This window comes from Cottoperca gobio, unplaced genomic scaffold, assembly GCF_900634415.1.
Source record: "Cottoperca gobio unplaced genomic scaffold, fCotGob3.1 fCotGob3_523arrow_ctg1, whole genome shotgun sequence".
Lineage (NCBI taxonomy): Eukaryota > Metazoa > Chordata > Actinopteri > Perciformes > Bovichtidae > Cottoperca > Cottoperca gobio.
In genome coordinates this window covers 15,001-31,656 of record NW_021167051.1, presented here as the reverse complement: position 1 = coordinate 31,656, position 16,656 = coordinate 15,001, and the positions used below count along the sequence as shown (strand labels likewise).

At 40.3% G+C, this 16,656-nt stretch overlaps 1 protein-coding gene across 1 annotated transcript in view; it reads left to right on the top strand.

Moving 5' to 3' along the window:
- Positions 1-1,840: 1,840 nt before the first annotated feature.
- Positions 1,841-16,656, top strand: part of LOC115006152 (glutamate receptor ionotropic, NMDA 1-like) — a 15,193-nt gene continuing 377 nt past the window's right edge. The window contains exons 1-4 of the mRNA XM_029428229.1: positions 1,841-2,341; positions 7,348-7,604; positions 10,326-10,460; positions 15,799-15,975. Of these exons, the coding sequence (XP_029284089.1) occupies position 2,341; positions 7,348-7,604; positions 10,326-10,460; positions 15,799-15,975 (570 nt within the window). The 5' untranslated portion in view covers positions 1,841-2,340. The remainder of the gene's footprint in view (positions 2,342-7,347; positions 7,605-10,325; positions 10,461-15,798; positions 15,976-16,656) is intronic.

Genomic DNA, 16,656 nt, shown 5'->3' with positions numbered 1-16,656 from the left:
TACAAACATGAACTCTGAATGTGGACTTTGATGTTTTTTCTCTCCACTAGTCTGAAGGAAGACGTGTTGGAAGATAAATATTGAGCAGAGAATGAACTCAGATGTGTTAATGTTCTCGCTTCACGTCTGATTTTCTGCAGCTTCATGCATCACATCTCTGATCCATTGGTTGTGTAATGGCGGGGTTACATCCCTCAATTTAAATAAATTAAACGTCTCGTTACTGGAGAGGAAATGTGACCTGTAAACCAGCAGCGAATCTGAGAATATATATATAAAATATCAATGACATGTTCAGGTTGTAACAGTAAATGTGTGTGTGTGTGTGTGTGTGTGTGTGTGTGTGTGTGTGTGTGTGTGTGTGTTAATTATAAGGTATATCTGTGAACAGAGGGGCTGGCGGGTGGGAATGCTTGTTTCCGTGGCAACCACAGAAGGGATGTGGGACTGCATCCCCGTTCCCGTGGCAACAGTGCATGCTGGCAGCGGCCGGGGGGGGGAATGTGATTTAAAAACAGAAACAACCACAGAAGAAGAAGTAGAGCCGGTCAGTGATTTATTATTGTAATGATTTATTGATTACAGGGGGACATATTCACGATGATCAGCACAAATAGTTGCTGATGTAGAAGAAGAGCGATGGTCTGTTGGTACAAACAAGGACACATAATGACACAATTGGCCCCCAGGCACAGACATGAAGCCCCCCCCCCCCCCCCCACCCTGTCTACATGAGCGGTTGGAGCAACAGCCCCTCAAAATGTCTGTGCACGGCCCTGCAGGAGACAATATTGACATGGAAACACACTACAGTACATTTACATGTTCAAGTTTACATTATGGGATTCAAAGCCCATGTCAATGTTTCTTTAATGAAGATATAAATATGTATTTAAACTGTATATGGGGGTTTATAAATAAATAGGAGTAGTAATAGATTATGTCCACCAGATGCCCTCAGACTTTCATCACCTGCTCACCTGTTTCCACTTCCCTCTTCAGTCCTGCAACATTTAACACATTTCCACTTCCTGTCAAATAATCAAAGTTTTGTGATTTGGATTATTTTGTGCCACCTGAACCTGCCTCAAAACTTTTATATATCCTCGCTTTGACAGTAAGTCATTGAACACACTAAATGGTGCTGGGTTGGAAACAACCCAATTTTGTGGTTCATTTTGTAAAAAGAAAAAAAAGTTTAATGAAATCTTAGGTCAAGAAGATAAATAAACGATATAAATATATATATAAATATATATATATATATATTTATATATTTATATATATATATATATATATATATATATAAATATATAAATATATAAATATATATATTTATATATATATATATATATATATATATATATATATAAATATATAATATATATATATATATATATATATATATATATATATATATATATATATATATATATATATATATATATATATATAAAATTGCACAGGATAATAATTCTATGCAAATATAAAACAAAAAGATGGTAAATCATTTAAATCATTTAAATAAAAGGATTTAGCATTTTAAACGGTTATTTGATTGTAATGCTAATATTAAACTGATTTGTAAATAAATACTTAAATAAATTAATGATTGTAGGCAATATATCAGATATCATTTAATATAAATAAATGTGACATTCAGTGTGTGAAGGTATGCTTGTGTGCGCGCGGGGACGAGCACGTGTCGCTTCATTAATTCAACAAAACACCAGAGAGAATCTCGTGCACTCGCGCCAGTGGGCCCGCGCCTCCTCTCCTCCTGTCTGTAAGCGCGCGCGCGGCGGCGGGAGCGAGTGTCAGGATCCAAGGACGGACCGCGGGCTCGCGAGCTTCAGGTCATCTGAAAGTCCGCGAGCATCCACCGACAGACACCGAGCACCGGAGACAACCGTTAAAATATGAACTGGTGAATTAACAAGCAGAGAAAATGATGCAATGTTTAAAATATTTAGTTTTCCGGTGAACAGCGACGCGATGAAGACGGTGAATCAACAGGACGAGGCGCGAGACCATATCAACAATGTCAACCGGTTAATGTCGTTAAAATGTGAATGAAAAACATTTAAATCACCACAGAAGAAGAAGGTGTAATGCTGTGACACGGTGAGGGGACACAAACTAATAATAATAATAATTAAAGAAAAAACACCTTTAACCTGAAAGCCCAGAGTCACCGGACGAGCTGACGGTACCGGGCTGACACCGGGAGGATGTCCGTGATTTAAATGAATCACAGACAGTGAAATCAACAGGAGAACGACCGAACGACGCAGCTTTGTAACGGAATTCTTACCGGGTTTAATCTGAGGACCTGTAAACAGTAAGTCGTGCTTGTGTTGAGTGTTTGCTGTTCATTGTGTCATTAACAGAATTCATTCAGGAAATGTATTTTATATTCCTCATCACCAACTCTCCTTTCTTAAAAAAAAGAACATCGTCATCTTTTTCGTATAAAAATATATATAAATGCACAAAATACCAAATGTCACTTTCTGTTTTTCCACATCTGATTCATCCTCCAACCTGTTTACTCTTCATCTGCTCTTTGTAAATTACATTTAACAATTATATCAAATTCAGATTAAATATTCTGTTATATAATCTTCAACCATAAGAAAAGATCAAATACATGAAAACAAAACCATTTTTTATTTAATTGTGAGGGATACAAATGTAAAAGTCTGAGAAGTAACTAAGAAGTTTGGACTTCCTTATAATACAAAGATTAAAGTCAGAATATTAAGTTTAATATCACAGTTTAGGGAATAAAGTTTGAGATCCACAATAAAAAGTGCAGCCACGCCCACATCCAACACTCAACCACAGGATTGGTCAGCAGCGTCCTTGGGCGTGGCTTAAGTAATTATAAAAGAAAGATCGGGTGATTACGTCACTGTGTAGTGCATGAAAACATCAAACTCTCAGTGATGGTTAATAAAATACAGGAGGGCTAACGTTAGCTAGCTCGTTCCATAATGTTTCCACTTATTGTCATAAGGTGGCCCTAATCTCCAAATATTTTACGCCTCTATAAATCTGAAAATCTCTTTCCGGTACTTGTTACTTTGTTCGTTAATTAACTAAATTAGCGTTTGCACTTAGTTAAGTTTACACTAGCCACCAACATCCTACATTAATCATCGAACATGGACGTTATGTTTTCGGTTTGTCTGTTTGTCCGCAGGATTACAGAAACCGTACCGAAATTCTTTAATGTTGGTGGAAGGATGTAGCACGGGCCAAAGAAGAACGCATTTCATTTTGGAGCGGATGCGAATCACAAGCGGACACATGCATTATTCTTCCCTTTCGTTAACGTGCGAGATCGGGCATTTTTGCTGCATTCATATGGTGACTGTATTATAGAAAAATAAGTTCCTGACTTGGAAAATTCACGTGAACGCCCTCAAGTCGTACCAACAACTCTGAAACAAATACCAAAGTGTTGTTTAAACACTGAGCAATAAACTACAGCACATCTTAGCGTCCATGTTGTTTCCACAGTACAACTTAAAGCCCATGAACACACTGAAGTTGGAAGAACGACCATCTTGGTGCATACGGCCAAGTTAAAGATATTTACGTGACAGGCCCGTCAATCATTGCAGTCTGGTCAGTGAAATAGTTTGTTCATGTATCTGATGCTGAGCTGTTTGCTGCTGCAGAGCCACGATGTGTTTGAAGAGCAATAACAAGGAACATTTGCTCTTAAAGTAGTCACGGTGCACGACACTGCAGTCTTGTAAAGGGAGGGGGGAACAGGGGGGGGGGTCAGCAACACTAATCATAATAATAATACACTAGACTTGTATAGCGCTTTTCTTGTAACTCAAAGACGCTTGACAGAGTGAGCGACACAAAGATAAATATATAAACGAACAAACAAAAAGAAAAAGTGAGGATGAGCAGTAGAGGTCAGAGGTTGAAGGTCGTGTTGAACAGGTGAGTCTCTGAGGGTTTGAGGTGCAGAGTTCCAGAGGGTGGAGCAGCGATGGAGAAGGCCCCGTCCCCCTAGGATCTGAGCTTGTTCCGGATGGGGGGGGACAGGAGGTTAGCAGCAGCAGAGCGGAGTGTGTCTGTGGAGGAGGTCAGTCAGGTAGGAGGGGGCCAGGTTATGGAGGGCTGTGTAGGTCATGAGGAGGATCTTGTACTGGATTCTCTGGGGGAGCCAGTGGAGCTTGTAGAGGACGGGGGTGATGTGGTCACGTGTCCAGGAGGGGGTGAGAAGACGGGCAGCGGAGTTCTGGATGAGTTTTGAGGGTGAGCCATAGAGGAGGCTGTTACGGGAGTCCAGGTGATGAAGGAGTGGATGAGGGTTTCTGCAGCTGTGGAGGAGAGGGATGGACGGAGAAGGGCGATCTTATTAAGATCATCATCGAACACCTGCCTTGAGGAGATAAAGGCTCGGATGAAAGAAAATTTCCTTCAACTAAATATCTCAAAAACAGGCTATTTTAGTTGGCACACCAGGTCCAGTCCTCCCCCATCACCCACATCACCTGTTCTGGTCAAAACATCCTCCTATCACCATCAGTCACCAACCTGGGTGTAAGATTTGACCCTCATCTGACCTTTGACACCCACATCAAACATCTGTGCAAGACCTCCTTCTACCACCTCAGGAACATTGCAGAGCTCCGCCCCACGCTCTCCCTGTCAGACGTTGAACAACTCGTCCACGCCTTTGTCTCCTCAAGGTTGGACTACTGCAACGCTCTCCTCATCTGGACTCCAAGCAGGAGCCTTCAGAAGCTCCAATACATCCAGAACAGCGCCGCTAGAATCCTGATGAGGGTGCGAAAATATAACCACATCACACCCATTCTCCACTCCCACCACTGGCTTCCTGTCGCATTCAGGATCGAATACAAAATCTCCCTCCTCACCCATCAGTGCATACATGGAAATGCTCCTCCGTATCTCAAGGAGCTCCTCCCCCAACAAACCTCCACATGCAACCTCCGCTCCTCTAAAAAAACTTTGATCCACCCCCCCAGGACCAAGCTCCGCACCATGGGCGATCGGGCCTTCTGCTCAGCCGCTCCTCACCTGTGGAATTCCCTCCCAGAACACCTGAGGGCTCCACAGGCCACCGACTCCTTCAAGAAGGAACTAAAAACCTTTCTTTAAAATCTTATGTCTGTTGTCGTTGTTGTTGTCGTTGTCGTTGTTGTTGTTGTTGTTGTTGTTGTTGTTGTCCTGCATTGTAGCGCCTTGAGATTGCTTTTAGCTTTGAAAGGCGCTTTATAAATACAATTTATTATTAGTATTATTATTATTATCATTAGATGAAAGAAGGCCGTCTTGGTGAGATGTTGCCAAATCCTACAGACCCTTTTCAGTCCCTTTTAATAGAAGTGGCATCAATGACGTAATGACCCCTCCTTTTGTAGTTTGTTAGCAACCGAGCTAATGCAAAGCCTTATTTCCCGCTACAGAAAACTATTGACTATTGTGCGATCGCCCAGACGGCTAGCATGTTATCAGTTAGCTCACCAACTACACTAGTTCAGCAATTAGCTCTGTGGACACTTTTCTGTTAGCTACCAAGCTAAGCTAACACATTTGCTAAATGACAATTAGCAAGGTTGTTATTTTTCCCTCTTAAAGCCACCAGGGATGAAACAGATATAACAGGCAATATTCTGTGAAGATTGTTTAAACCTTTCACACAGAGTTTGCTACAAATGTTCGCAATTTCATGCAATCCACAGAAAATTAGTTTTCGCATCGTCGCACAATAATTTATGAATTATAATTATATCATTTATTTATTCAGTGTAGCGGCATGTAAAATAAATTGAGGGACTCGTTAGTCAACGTGTGCAAAACTGTTTCCAAAAGTTGTAATGTGGTCATGTTTCATCCGGAGCTGCTTGTTGTCATCACTGGACTGAACTAAACAAGTTCTTTATATGTGAAACACGACGTCAACACTTAAACAGTTTATAAAACCTCGCTGGAGTTCTCAAGGACAGACAGAGATTATCTGCTCCTGTGTTTTGCTAATAATAATAATTAATGTAACGCTATAAACTTTCATTTCTGACGCGTATATTATTTATAGCATAACGTCAGCTGATGAAGGGTTCACTATACATTATGTTGACAAGGCAGTTTGTTTCCTGTCTTTTGTTGTCTGCTCTCCTTCACAATCAAGTTCAGCTGATATTGTTCCCAAAATATTCTCCTTGGTCGTTATAATCTAGATTTAGTTTGTCACTATGCTGTGATCAACGTCCGTTTCCATTGTTGTGTGAGCAGAGTTTTTATAATATATATTATTCTCGTGAACACGATCTCTCTTTAACACCTCGAGGGAATTTCTTTAAATTTGGCCCAAACGTCGACTTGGACTCAACAATAAACTGATTAGATTCTGGGGGTCAAAGGTCATCATCATACTGCTGCGGCTGTTATTGAGCCACACACAATACTATTTTTTCATAAATGTATTTGGGGCTATATTTTTAATTATTTATGTTTTTCTTTATCTCATTTGATTCTCTCACATCTTTTCTGAATACATTTGTGCAGCAACACTTGTGTTTATAGTACTCACGTTTTTACAACTGTCACTTTATATATCATTGTCTTCTCATCTTATTAATGTCATTTTATCTTTAAGTGTTCTTATTGGACCTCGAACAACCGAACTGAAACTTTAAACGTCAGAAAACACGATTCTGTCCTTAACTCAATAATTCATACGTTCATTTTGACAATTCACACGAATGTCTAACAGGATAAAACGATGAAGTGAGGTGGTCACTCTAGTTCCCTGTTGAACCGCCCTGAAAACGAGAGCATTGTTTATATTTGCATGTTTACGCTCAATGGCTGCAGAGTTTTTAGACGCCTCCGCTGTAATTGGTTGGCTTTATCGTTATTCGCAGAATTCAAAACCATGAACTGCAAACTAAAAATTATTTTGGGATTTGGTGTGGATAAGTTCGTAGAGATGGTTCTACGTTTTTTATTTGACGTGTGATTGATTCTCGTTTGCTCTGGAAAAACCAAGGGGTCATTTTTACATGTAATAAATTAAAACCCCTACATCACTCAGTTCATGACTTTAATTCAAATGAGTTTATTAATTATCTTGTGAATTATGGGGGTATATTAAATCATAATTGTATATATAAATAACACTTAATTAATTTATGACCACACACCTGCAGAATTATTGACATCATCCTCAGTGTTCACTGATAATTAGCTAATGTTAGCATGCTAACATGCTAAGCTAAGATGCTAAACATTAGCATGTTAGCGTTTATCTCAAATCGCTGTATCTGACCTTCGTCTGCTCCTCTTCCTACTCAGTGAAGCTCCATGGCGTGCTCCTCCTCGCCGTGCTGCAGTGCTGCTCGGTTGCTCGCGGTGGCTGTGAGCCGCGGCTGGTGAACATCGGCGCCGTGTTGAGTCAGAAACGCTACGAGCAGGTTTTCAAGGAGGCGGTGAGCCAGGCCAACACGCTGTACGGAAAGGACAAGTTCAGGCTGAACGCCATCTCCGTCACGCACAAACCCAATGCCATCCAGATGGCGCTGTCCGTCTGCGAGGACCTCATCTCCAACCAGGTGAGGCCTCACCCTGTCACATGACTCACCTTGTCACATGACTCACCTTGTCACTTGACTCACCTTGTCACATGACTCACTCTGTCACATGTCACATGATTCACCCGTCACATGACTCACCCTGTTACATGTCTCACCCTGTCACATAACTCACATGTCACATGACTCACCCTGTCACATGTCACACCCTGTCACATGACTCACCTTATCACATGACTCACCTTGTCAAAATATTTGCAATATTATTCCTTCGTGTATACGAGTAGAGAAGTCACAAGAGCTGAGACTCCGGTCCCAGGTCAATGCTAACATTCTGATCAAATCTGGAGGAGAGCAGCTAACGTTAGCTGTCAGCTGTCAGCAGCCGGTGGAGCAGGTTCCATAGAGTTACATTATGGTGCGTTCAGGCTCTCTTCAGTAAAAATTAGTTCTGGTTGAAGGTAAATTATAACATTATCATGATGTGTTCAAATGTAATCTTTAAAATGAAGTTTTTGGTGAGAAAGTAGAATAAATCCAGATGTTTGAAGATGTTTTCAATATAAAACAGATATTAGATGAACTCTGAGCTGTTGAACCTCCTCACAGAAGTCTGAAGTCATACAGGAAGTTGACTTCATGGAGTTAGTGTTTGTTGTTACTGTGGTGTCAAACTGGTATCAAGAGTCCTGGAGTTCCTCTGGTGTTGTATCGACTGCTAACTTTCTGGCTTCCTGACATCCTACCATGAGATGATGGTGATGACACCATTATACACACGTTATAACCTCCACCCTAAAGCGGTGTGTGTGTATTCCCAACATGGCGGTGGATCAGTGAAGTTGAGCGTGGCGCTGGTATAATCATGTGTATATAATGTAAAGAGAGCCCTCGAGTCCCAGAGGAGCGTTAAAGACTTTACACTCGGATCATGTCCGGGTCACTCGGCTCTGCAGCGTCCTGCTGGTGCTCACGTCTCCTCGCATCACACGACATCCAGAAAACACAAAACACCACAAAGCTGCACTCCTCCTACAGCAGGTCTCACTGCACCCAGAGCCAGTCGGGTGAAATAAGATTGAATTAATACTGTAAATTATTATATTTATTTTTATTATCTGCATTAAGTCTCACATCATAGCAGGCAGGTCTGAAACACATCGAGGGAAGTGGAAGTTACCGGTAACTATAATGTCTCACCTGCTACATTTCAAAATAAAAGCATGCCAGTAAAGAGAGGATTTATGCTAATTGAGCCACTGCAAGACTTTTATTTTGTAGGAAGTGTTGTTGAAGGGAGTGTAACAGCGATAAAAACAAATAAAACCTGTTGAAATGTATTATTCAGGTTAGCAGTTATTTTATACACAAAATATAAAATAATAATCTGTTAAAAAAAACAAATAAAGGATATATATATATATATATATATATATTATAAATTAAATATAACAATAATAAAAAATAATGCTATTACTTGTTTAACTTCACCAATATATACACAATATATAAATGAATAAATAAATAAAGTAAAAGACTGATAATATTGCATTAATTAATTAAATAACATAACAATAATTATTGTTAACCAAATTCTTTTTTTCTTGCCAAATAAAATGTAAATGTAAAAAAAAAAAAGAATTATAATAATAATGTCAATAATACTATCACTTGAAAATGATTTCCCCTACATATAAATAAAACACAACACCACTATCCAGCCTCGCACTGTCTTATCTCTGCAGGTTTTCTTGTTAATGAGGAATTTAAAGATAAACTGAAGACAAAGTCGGTTCATCAGAACAGAAGAAATCTTATTTTATTGTACAAATGAACAGAAACAGAATCAGGAGCAGAAAAAAAACGTTTTCACATTCAACATCCTTCAGAAACGTGTTGCCTTTGTAGAAGAAATGAGGCCAACATGGCGTCGATGTGCCGGACAGACGCTTTGTTGTAGAGGGGGGGAGAGAGGGGGGGGCCGAGAGAGGGGGGGACGTCAGATTAACATCCTCTCTCTGCAGAAACAGAGATGTAATCCGTCCATCCTCCCAGAAGAGAGATGGACGGATTATAGACACACACACACACACACACACACACACACACACACACACACACACACACACACACACACACACACACACATTCTGGTACATTATTGTTCTATATATTGTTATATTATTCATATTGTTGTATTCATCTCTAATATCTCTTAGAAGAGAACAGAGAGCAGTAACACAGAGTTTCAACAATAAAAAAATAGCAAACATGTAGATTTGAGTAATTTAAAAAATGTAAAAGATTTGCAGACAACCTGGATTTAATACAGCTCACCTTAGTTTACCTCGTTTAACATCAGGTGCTTGATGCAGCAGCTGCACAAAATCTCTAATTCTGTTTCACTTCTGACTTCGGGATGAATGCAGTACAAGTAATAAAATATCAAGTAAAGAACAAATACCGTGAATATGTACTTAAGTACATTGGTAAAGTAAAAGTACTTAGATACATTCCACTGCTACAGGTTAGTATTTAATTTAGAAGAAAATATATCTGAAAAATAGTTTCAGACAATCAGACCTCACATAAACTTGGATTAAATTATGTCTTCTCCTTCTTCTTCTCTTTCTTCTTCTCCTTCTTCTTCTTCTTCTTCTCCTTCTTCTCTTTCTTCTTCCCCTTCTTCTTCTTCTCCTTCTTCTTCTTCTTCTTCTCCTTCTTCTTCTTCTTCTTCTTCAGGTGTATGCGATCCTGGTCAGTCACCCTCCTCAGTCCAACGACCACCTGACCCCGACACCAGTCTCCTACACCGCCGGTTTTTACCGGATCCCTGTGGTCGGACTGACGACACGCATGTCCATCTACTCGGACAAGGTAACCTGAACCTCTGTTTTTACATCTCACAGGACCACGTTCAAAGTGTTAAACTTAAAATCTGTTTCCAGACTTCATTGTGCTTTTAGTTGCCGATGTTTCTTCATCATGGAGTTCCTCAGGGCTTCGTCCTGGGTCCTCTCACGGTTTCTCTGTATGTTCTTCCACTGAGGCTTATAATAAATCGTTATTATTCTGTAGTTCAAAAGAGTTTTTTATGCTTGTTAGATGCAACAAAACCGCAAAACTGATTATATATGAATTGGGTTTGTCATCCGTCAACGTGATAGCAGGAGGATTTTAAATGGGATTAGTCGTCGCTGAGTCAATCAGCAAAAGAGGAATAACAGAAAACCTGTCTAGCATTTAACAAACTTTATTGGCAAGGATGGAATATCCGCGTCACGGCTGGTACAGGGGAGAAGGTGTTACATTAGGTAAAACATGATCGGGATCTGTGTCTGCGTGGGTCCAGGTCCCATCTTTACAAAAGAGAGGACCCCCTGGTAATACATTACTGGGTCTGTTCGGTTTGTGCACAAATGTTTGGACCACTGAAGGTGAAGACCTCTTCTGGAGACGTTGAAAAGATGTAGAAACTCGGTGGCTCTCCCTATTGAGCGATCTCAAAATAATTTTACACACGTGGTTCATCATCGCTATAAAACATGAAATGTGAATTTTGTTATTATTGGACGAACACTCAGTTTTATAGTCTGATTTGTGTTATGCCCATTTCTATGTGTTTGTAGCGCCCCCTAGTGGTCGATTTGAACATAACTTTCAGGGTATGTTTGGCGTTCTTACGTGGAGCTACACGCTGATGATGGTGATCGTGATGATTGGTCGGTTGAGTTTCGTCTGTTGATGGCCAAGCCAATATCTTTACAACACGATGAGATATCAGAAAGCTTTTAATAACTTGATAAACTTTGTCCCGTAATGATCCTCAGAAAATGTGTAGGTTTAATAACCGTGTGTTAACATATAAAAGAGTTCAGAGTCGACCTCTGTGGTGCCTTCAGGCTCCATTAAGTGCAGGTTGTAGAATATTTAGTTACTCAGTTAGTGCCGGATCAGAAACCTCTCAGAGTCTCGCTCACTTTTTACAATATTGATGAAATAATTGAGTGTCATCTGACCAAGAACATACCAGAACATCCCAGAACATCCAGAATATCCCACAATATCCAAGAGCATGCAGAACATCCCAGAAGATCCCAGCACATCCATAATATAACAGAACATCCAGAATATCCCAGTACATCCAGAACATCCAGAATATCCCAGAATATCCAGAATATCCCAGAACATTCCAGAACATTCCAGAACATCCCAGAACATCCAGAACATCCCAGAACATCCAGAATGTCCCAGAATATCCAGAATGTCCCAGAACATCCCAGAATATCCCAGAACATCCCAGAATATCCAGAATATCCCAGAACATCCAGAACATCCGAGAACATCCAGAATATCCCAGAATATCCCAGAACATCCCAGAATATCCAGAACATCCCAGAACATCCAGAACATCCCAGAATATCCCAGAACATCCCAGAATATCCAGAACATCCCAGAATATCCAGAACATCCCAGAACATCCCAGAATATCCCAGAATATCCCGAACATCCCAGAATATCCCAGAATATCCCAGAACATCCAGAATATCCAGAACATCCCAGATTATCCAGAACATCCCAGAACATCCCAGAATATCCCGAACATCCCAGAATATCCCAGAATATCCCAGAACATCCCAGAACATCCCAGAATATTCAGAATATCCCAGAATATCCAGAACATCCCAGAATATCCCAGAACATCCCAGAATATCCAGAACATCCCAGAATGTCCAGAACATCCCAGAACATCAGAATATCCCAGTATATCCCAGAATATCCCAGAACATCAGAATATCCCAGAACATCCCAGAATATCCCAGAACATCCCAGAATATCCCAGAACATCAGAATATCCCAGTATATCCCAGAATATCCCAGAACATCCCAGAATATCCAGAACATCCCAGAACATCCCAGAATATCCAGAACATCCCAGAACATCCCAGAACATCCAGAATATCCCAGAACATCCCAGAATATCCCAGAATATCCCGAACATCCCAGAATATCCCAGAATATCCCAGAACATCCAGAATATCCAGAACATCCCAGAATATCCAGAACATCCCAGAACATCCCAGAATATCCCGAACATCCCAGAATATCCCAGAACATCCCAGAACATCCCAGAATATTCAGAATATCCCAGAATATCCAGAACATCCCAGAACATCCCAGAATATCCAGAACATCCCAGAATGTCCAGAACATCCCAGAATGTCCAGAATATCCAGAACATCCCAGAATGCCCAGAACATCCCAGAACATCAGAATATCCCAGTATATCCCAGAATATCCCAGAACATCAGAATATCCCAGAACATCCCAGAATATCCAGAATATCCAGAATATCCCAGAACATCAGAATATCCCAGTATATCCCAGAATATCCCAGAACATCCCAGAATATCCAGAACATCCCAGAACATCCCAGAATATCCAGAACATCCCAGAACATCCAGAACATCCCAGAACATCCAGAATATCCCAGAACATCCCAGAATATCCAGAACATCCCAGAACATCCAGAATATCCCACAATATCCAAGAGCATGCAGAACATCCCAGAAGATCCCAGCACATCCATAATATAACAGAACATCCAGAATATCCCAGTACATCCAGAACATCCAGAATATCCCAGAATATCCCAGAACATCCCAGAATATCCAGAATATCCCAGAACATCCAGAACATCCGAGAACATCCAGAATATCCCAGAACATCCCAGAATATCCCAGAATATCCCGAACATCCCAGAATATCCCAGAACATCCAGAATATCCAGAACATCCCAGAATATCCAGAACATCCCAGAACATCCCAGAATATCCCGAACATCCCAGAATATCCCAGAACATCCCAGAACATCCCAGAATATTCAGAATATCCCAGAATATCCAGAACATCCCAGAATATCCCAGAACATCCCAGAATATCCAGAACATCCCAGAATGTCCAGAACATCCCAGAATGTCCAGAATATCCAGAACATCCCAGAATGCCCAGAACATCCCAGAACATCAGAATATCCCAGTATATCCCAGAATATCCCAGAACATCAGAATATCCCGAACATCCCAGAATATCCCAGAATGTCCAGAACATCCCAGAATGTCCAGAACATCCCAGAATGTCCAGAATATCCAGAACATCCCAGAATATTCAGAATATCCCAGAATATCCAGAACATCCCAGAATATCCCAGAACATCCCAGAATATCCAGAACATCCCAGAATGTCCAGAACATCCCAGAATGTCCAGAATATCCAGAACATCCCAGAATGCCCAGAACATCCCAGAACATCAGAATATCCCAGTATATCCCAGAATATCCCAGAACATCAGAATATCCCAGAACATCCCAGAATATCCCAGAACATCCCAGAATATCCAGAACATCCCAGAACATCCCAGAATATCCAGAACATCCCAGAATGTCCAGAACATCCCAGAATGTCCAGAATATCCCAGAACATCCAGAACATCCCAGAACATCCAGAACATCCCAGAATATCCAGAACATCCAGAACATCCCAGAACATCCAGAACATCCCAGAATATCCAGAACATCCCAGTAACACAACACTCCAGTTTGTTCCACAGGATTGAGAAGAGATGAAATATTTGCGCGTTCATCAGTGTCGGTGAGCTCAGGGTGTGTTTGATAGATATGTGATCGGGTCTCTCTTGAGAATGAGACTCTGTGTCTCAATGAGATTTTATCTGTATAAATAATAAAATAAAATCCACCTGCAGCAGCTGCTCGCTCAGACTCACTTTACTGAGATTAAAGTACAAAGTATAAATGAAAAAACATCCCCGTCGGTCCTTGTGCCTGAACATGAAGATAGTTTTGGGAGTTATTTGTCAAATCAGTTTTAAATATACAGTCCGTCAGTTCTTGTATTTTGTCTTTAAATATAAAGCTCTTTGAGTTTACGTGTGATGAAATGTGTTATATCAATAAAATGGCTTTTGCCAGATACTTTGAAAAATGTAAAATATGTGGACAGATTTCACTTCAGTGATCCTTTGGTTTCTTGATTAATTGCCGATTCTCTTCGTCTATAAAATGTCATAAATAAAATAAAAACATTATTGTCCAAGATGATGTTAAAGAATAACGCTAAAACTCAAATATATATATAATGTTTACAATCATTTAAAATATATAATAGATTAATTGTTAATTGTTTCTGCTTCACTCTTGTCTATATATTCATTTTCATCACGTCCAAAACAAATTGCCTTGTTGCATAAATAATTCAGGTTCATTGTTTTATTTTCAGATCATAAATAAATAATCTGTTATCCATGTAAAGTTATTTTTCTCCTTCTGTTCCACATTTTAGAAAATATATTCAGAAAACACAAAAACATGAAACCATCCAGTTAAAGCCCTGAATTTGAATAAAATGTAAATCTGGAACATGAAATTCACAAATTGTGATATAAAGGTCAAAATAAATTATGTTTTCACAGATAATTTCATCTTCATCCATCTCTCTGTATCTTCATGTTTCACTGTATAATAATCACCGGGACCAAGTCGATGCCAAAACTATGAAAATGCTTAATTTCTTCTACTATTATTACTGATAAAGCTGCTCTGTAAACATCAAACCTGAGAGGAAATCTGCAGGAGAGCTAGCTAACGTTAGCAGTTAGCTGTCAGCTGTTTGCCGCCAGAGGTTCCATAGTTCCATTATGCTGCTTTCAGGCTCTCTTCAGTAAAAATGGGTTCTGATTGAAGGTAAATTATAACATTATCATGATGTGTTCAAATGTAATCTTTAAAATGAAGTTTTTGGTGAGAAAGTAGAATAAATCCAGATGTTTGAAGATGTTTTCAATATAAAACAGATATTAGATGAACTCTGAGCTGTTGAACCTCCTGACAGAAGTCTGAAGTCATACAGGAAGTTGACTTCATGGAGTTAGTGTTTGTTGTTACTGTGGTAGTCAAACTGGTATCAAGAGTCCTGGAGTTCCTCTGGTGTTGTATCGACTGCTCAACTTCTGGTTTCCTGACGTCCGTACTCCTCTTACTTTCAGACAAATTATACTTCACATAAGCACCTTTAAGAGCTTTCATAAATAGACAATGTGTTCTCCATTGTGGCTTTTAATGAGTGTTAGTGAGGTTTGATGCTGCAGAGTGTCTGCTCTTTGATTGGGTGAGATTTATACCTGGTCCTCCCTCTTCAGAGCATCCACCTGTCCTTCCTGAGGACGGTGCCTCCGTACTCTCACCAGGCTCACGTCTGGTTCGACCTGATGAGAGAGTTCAGGTGGAACCACATCATCCTCATCGTGAGCGACGACCACGAAGGACGGGCCGCTCAGAAGAGACTGGAGACGCTGCTGGAGGAGCGAGAGACCAAGGTGAGCTATACACACACATACACACTCACAGTCAGTGTGAGGACACGCGTGTGTTATTCTAACAATGTGTGTGTGTCCACCCCTCCATCCTCACACTGCAGTTTCACTTCTATAAAGTGTTTTTATTTGTTTTTTAACTGTGGAGCCATGAAACTACACAAAACAGAGCTGGGGGGGTTCCGGACATCTTGGCAGTGACCGTCTAACTCTGGTTAATCTGAAAATCATCGCGGTGCAGCTGAGGCGGCCCAGCTAGCAGCTAGCGACCTGAGACTGCACCCACCTGTCACTCAAAGTGGACACGCCCCTAATAATTAGTACCTTTAAGCCTCAATATAATTCAAATGGGCAAGTTATATAAAAATCCTTCGCTGCACAGTTTTCATGAACGAGGAAATTAGCTGAAGAGACCAAAACCGTTTTGTGTGCCGGGCTGTGAACATGCTGGTTTCTGCATCTTGACACGGCTCTGAGGAGACGTGGATGTTGGATGAGCTGCAGTTCTTGGCACTTCCACGTCGGTGACGTTGCTTCTTCTTTCTTTTCTTAAATTTACAACTTTAACCCTCTGAGTTTCTTATGGAAACAATACCCACCTGCCCCGGGCGGCATAACATGGAAATACTCAAATATCATTGTAAAATCTTTGTACCGTATTTAAGTACAGTAGTGAGTAAATGT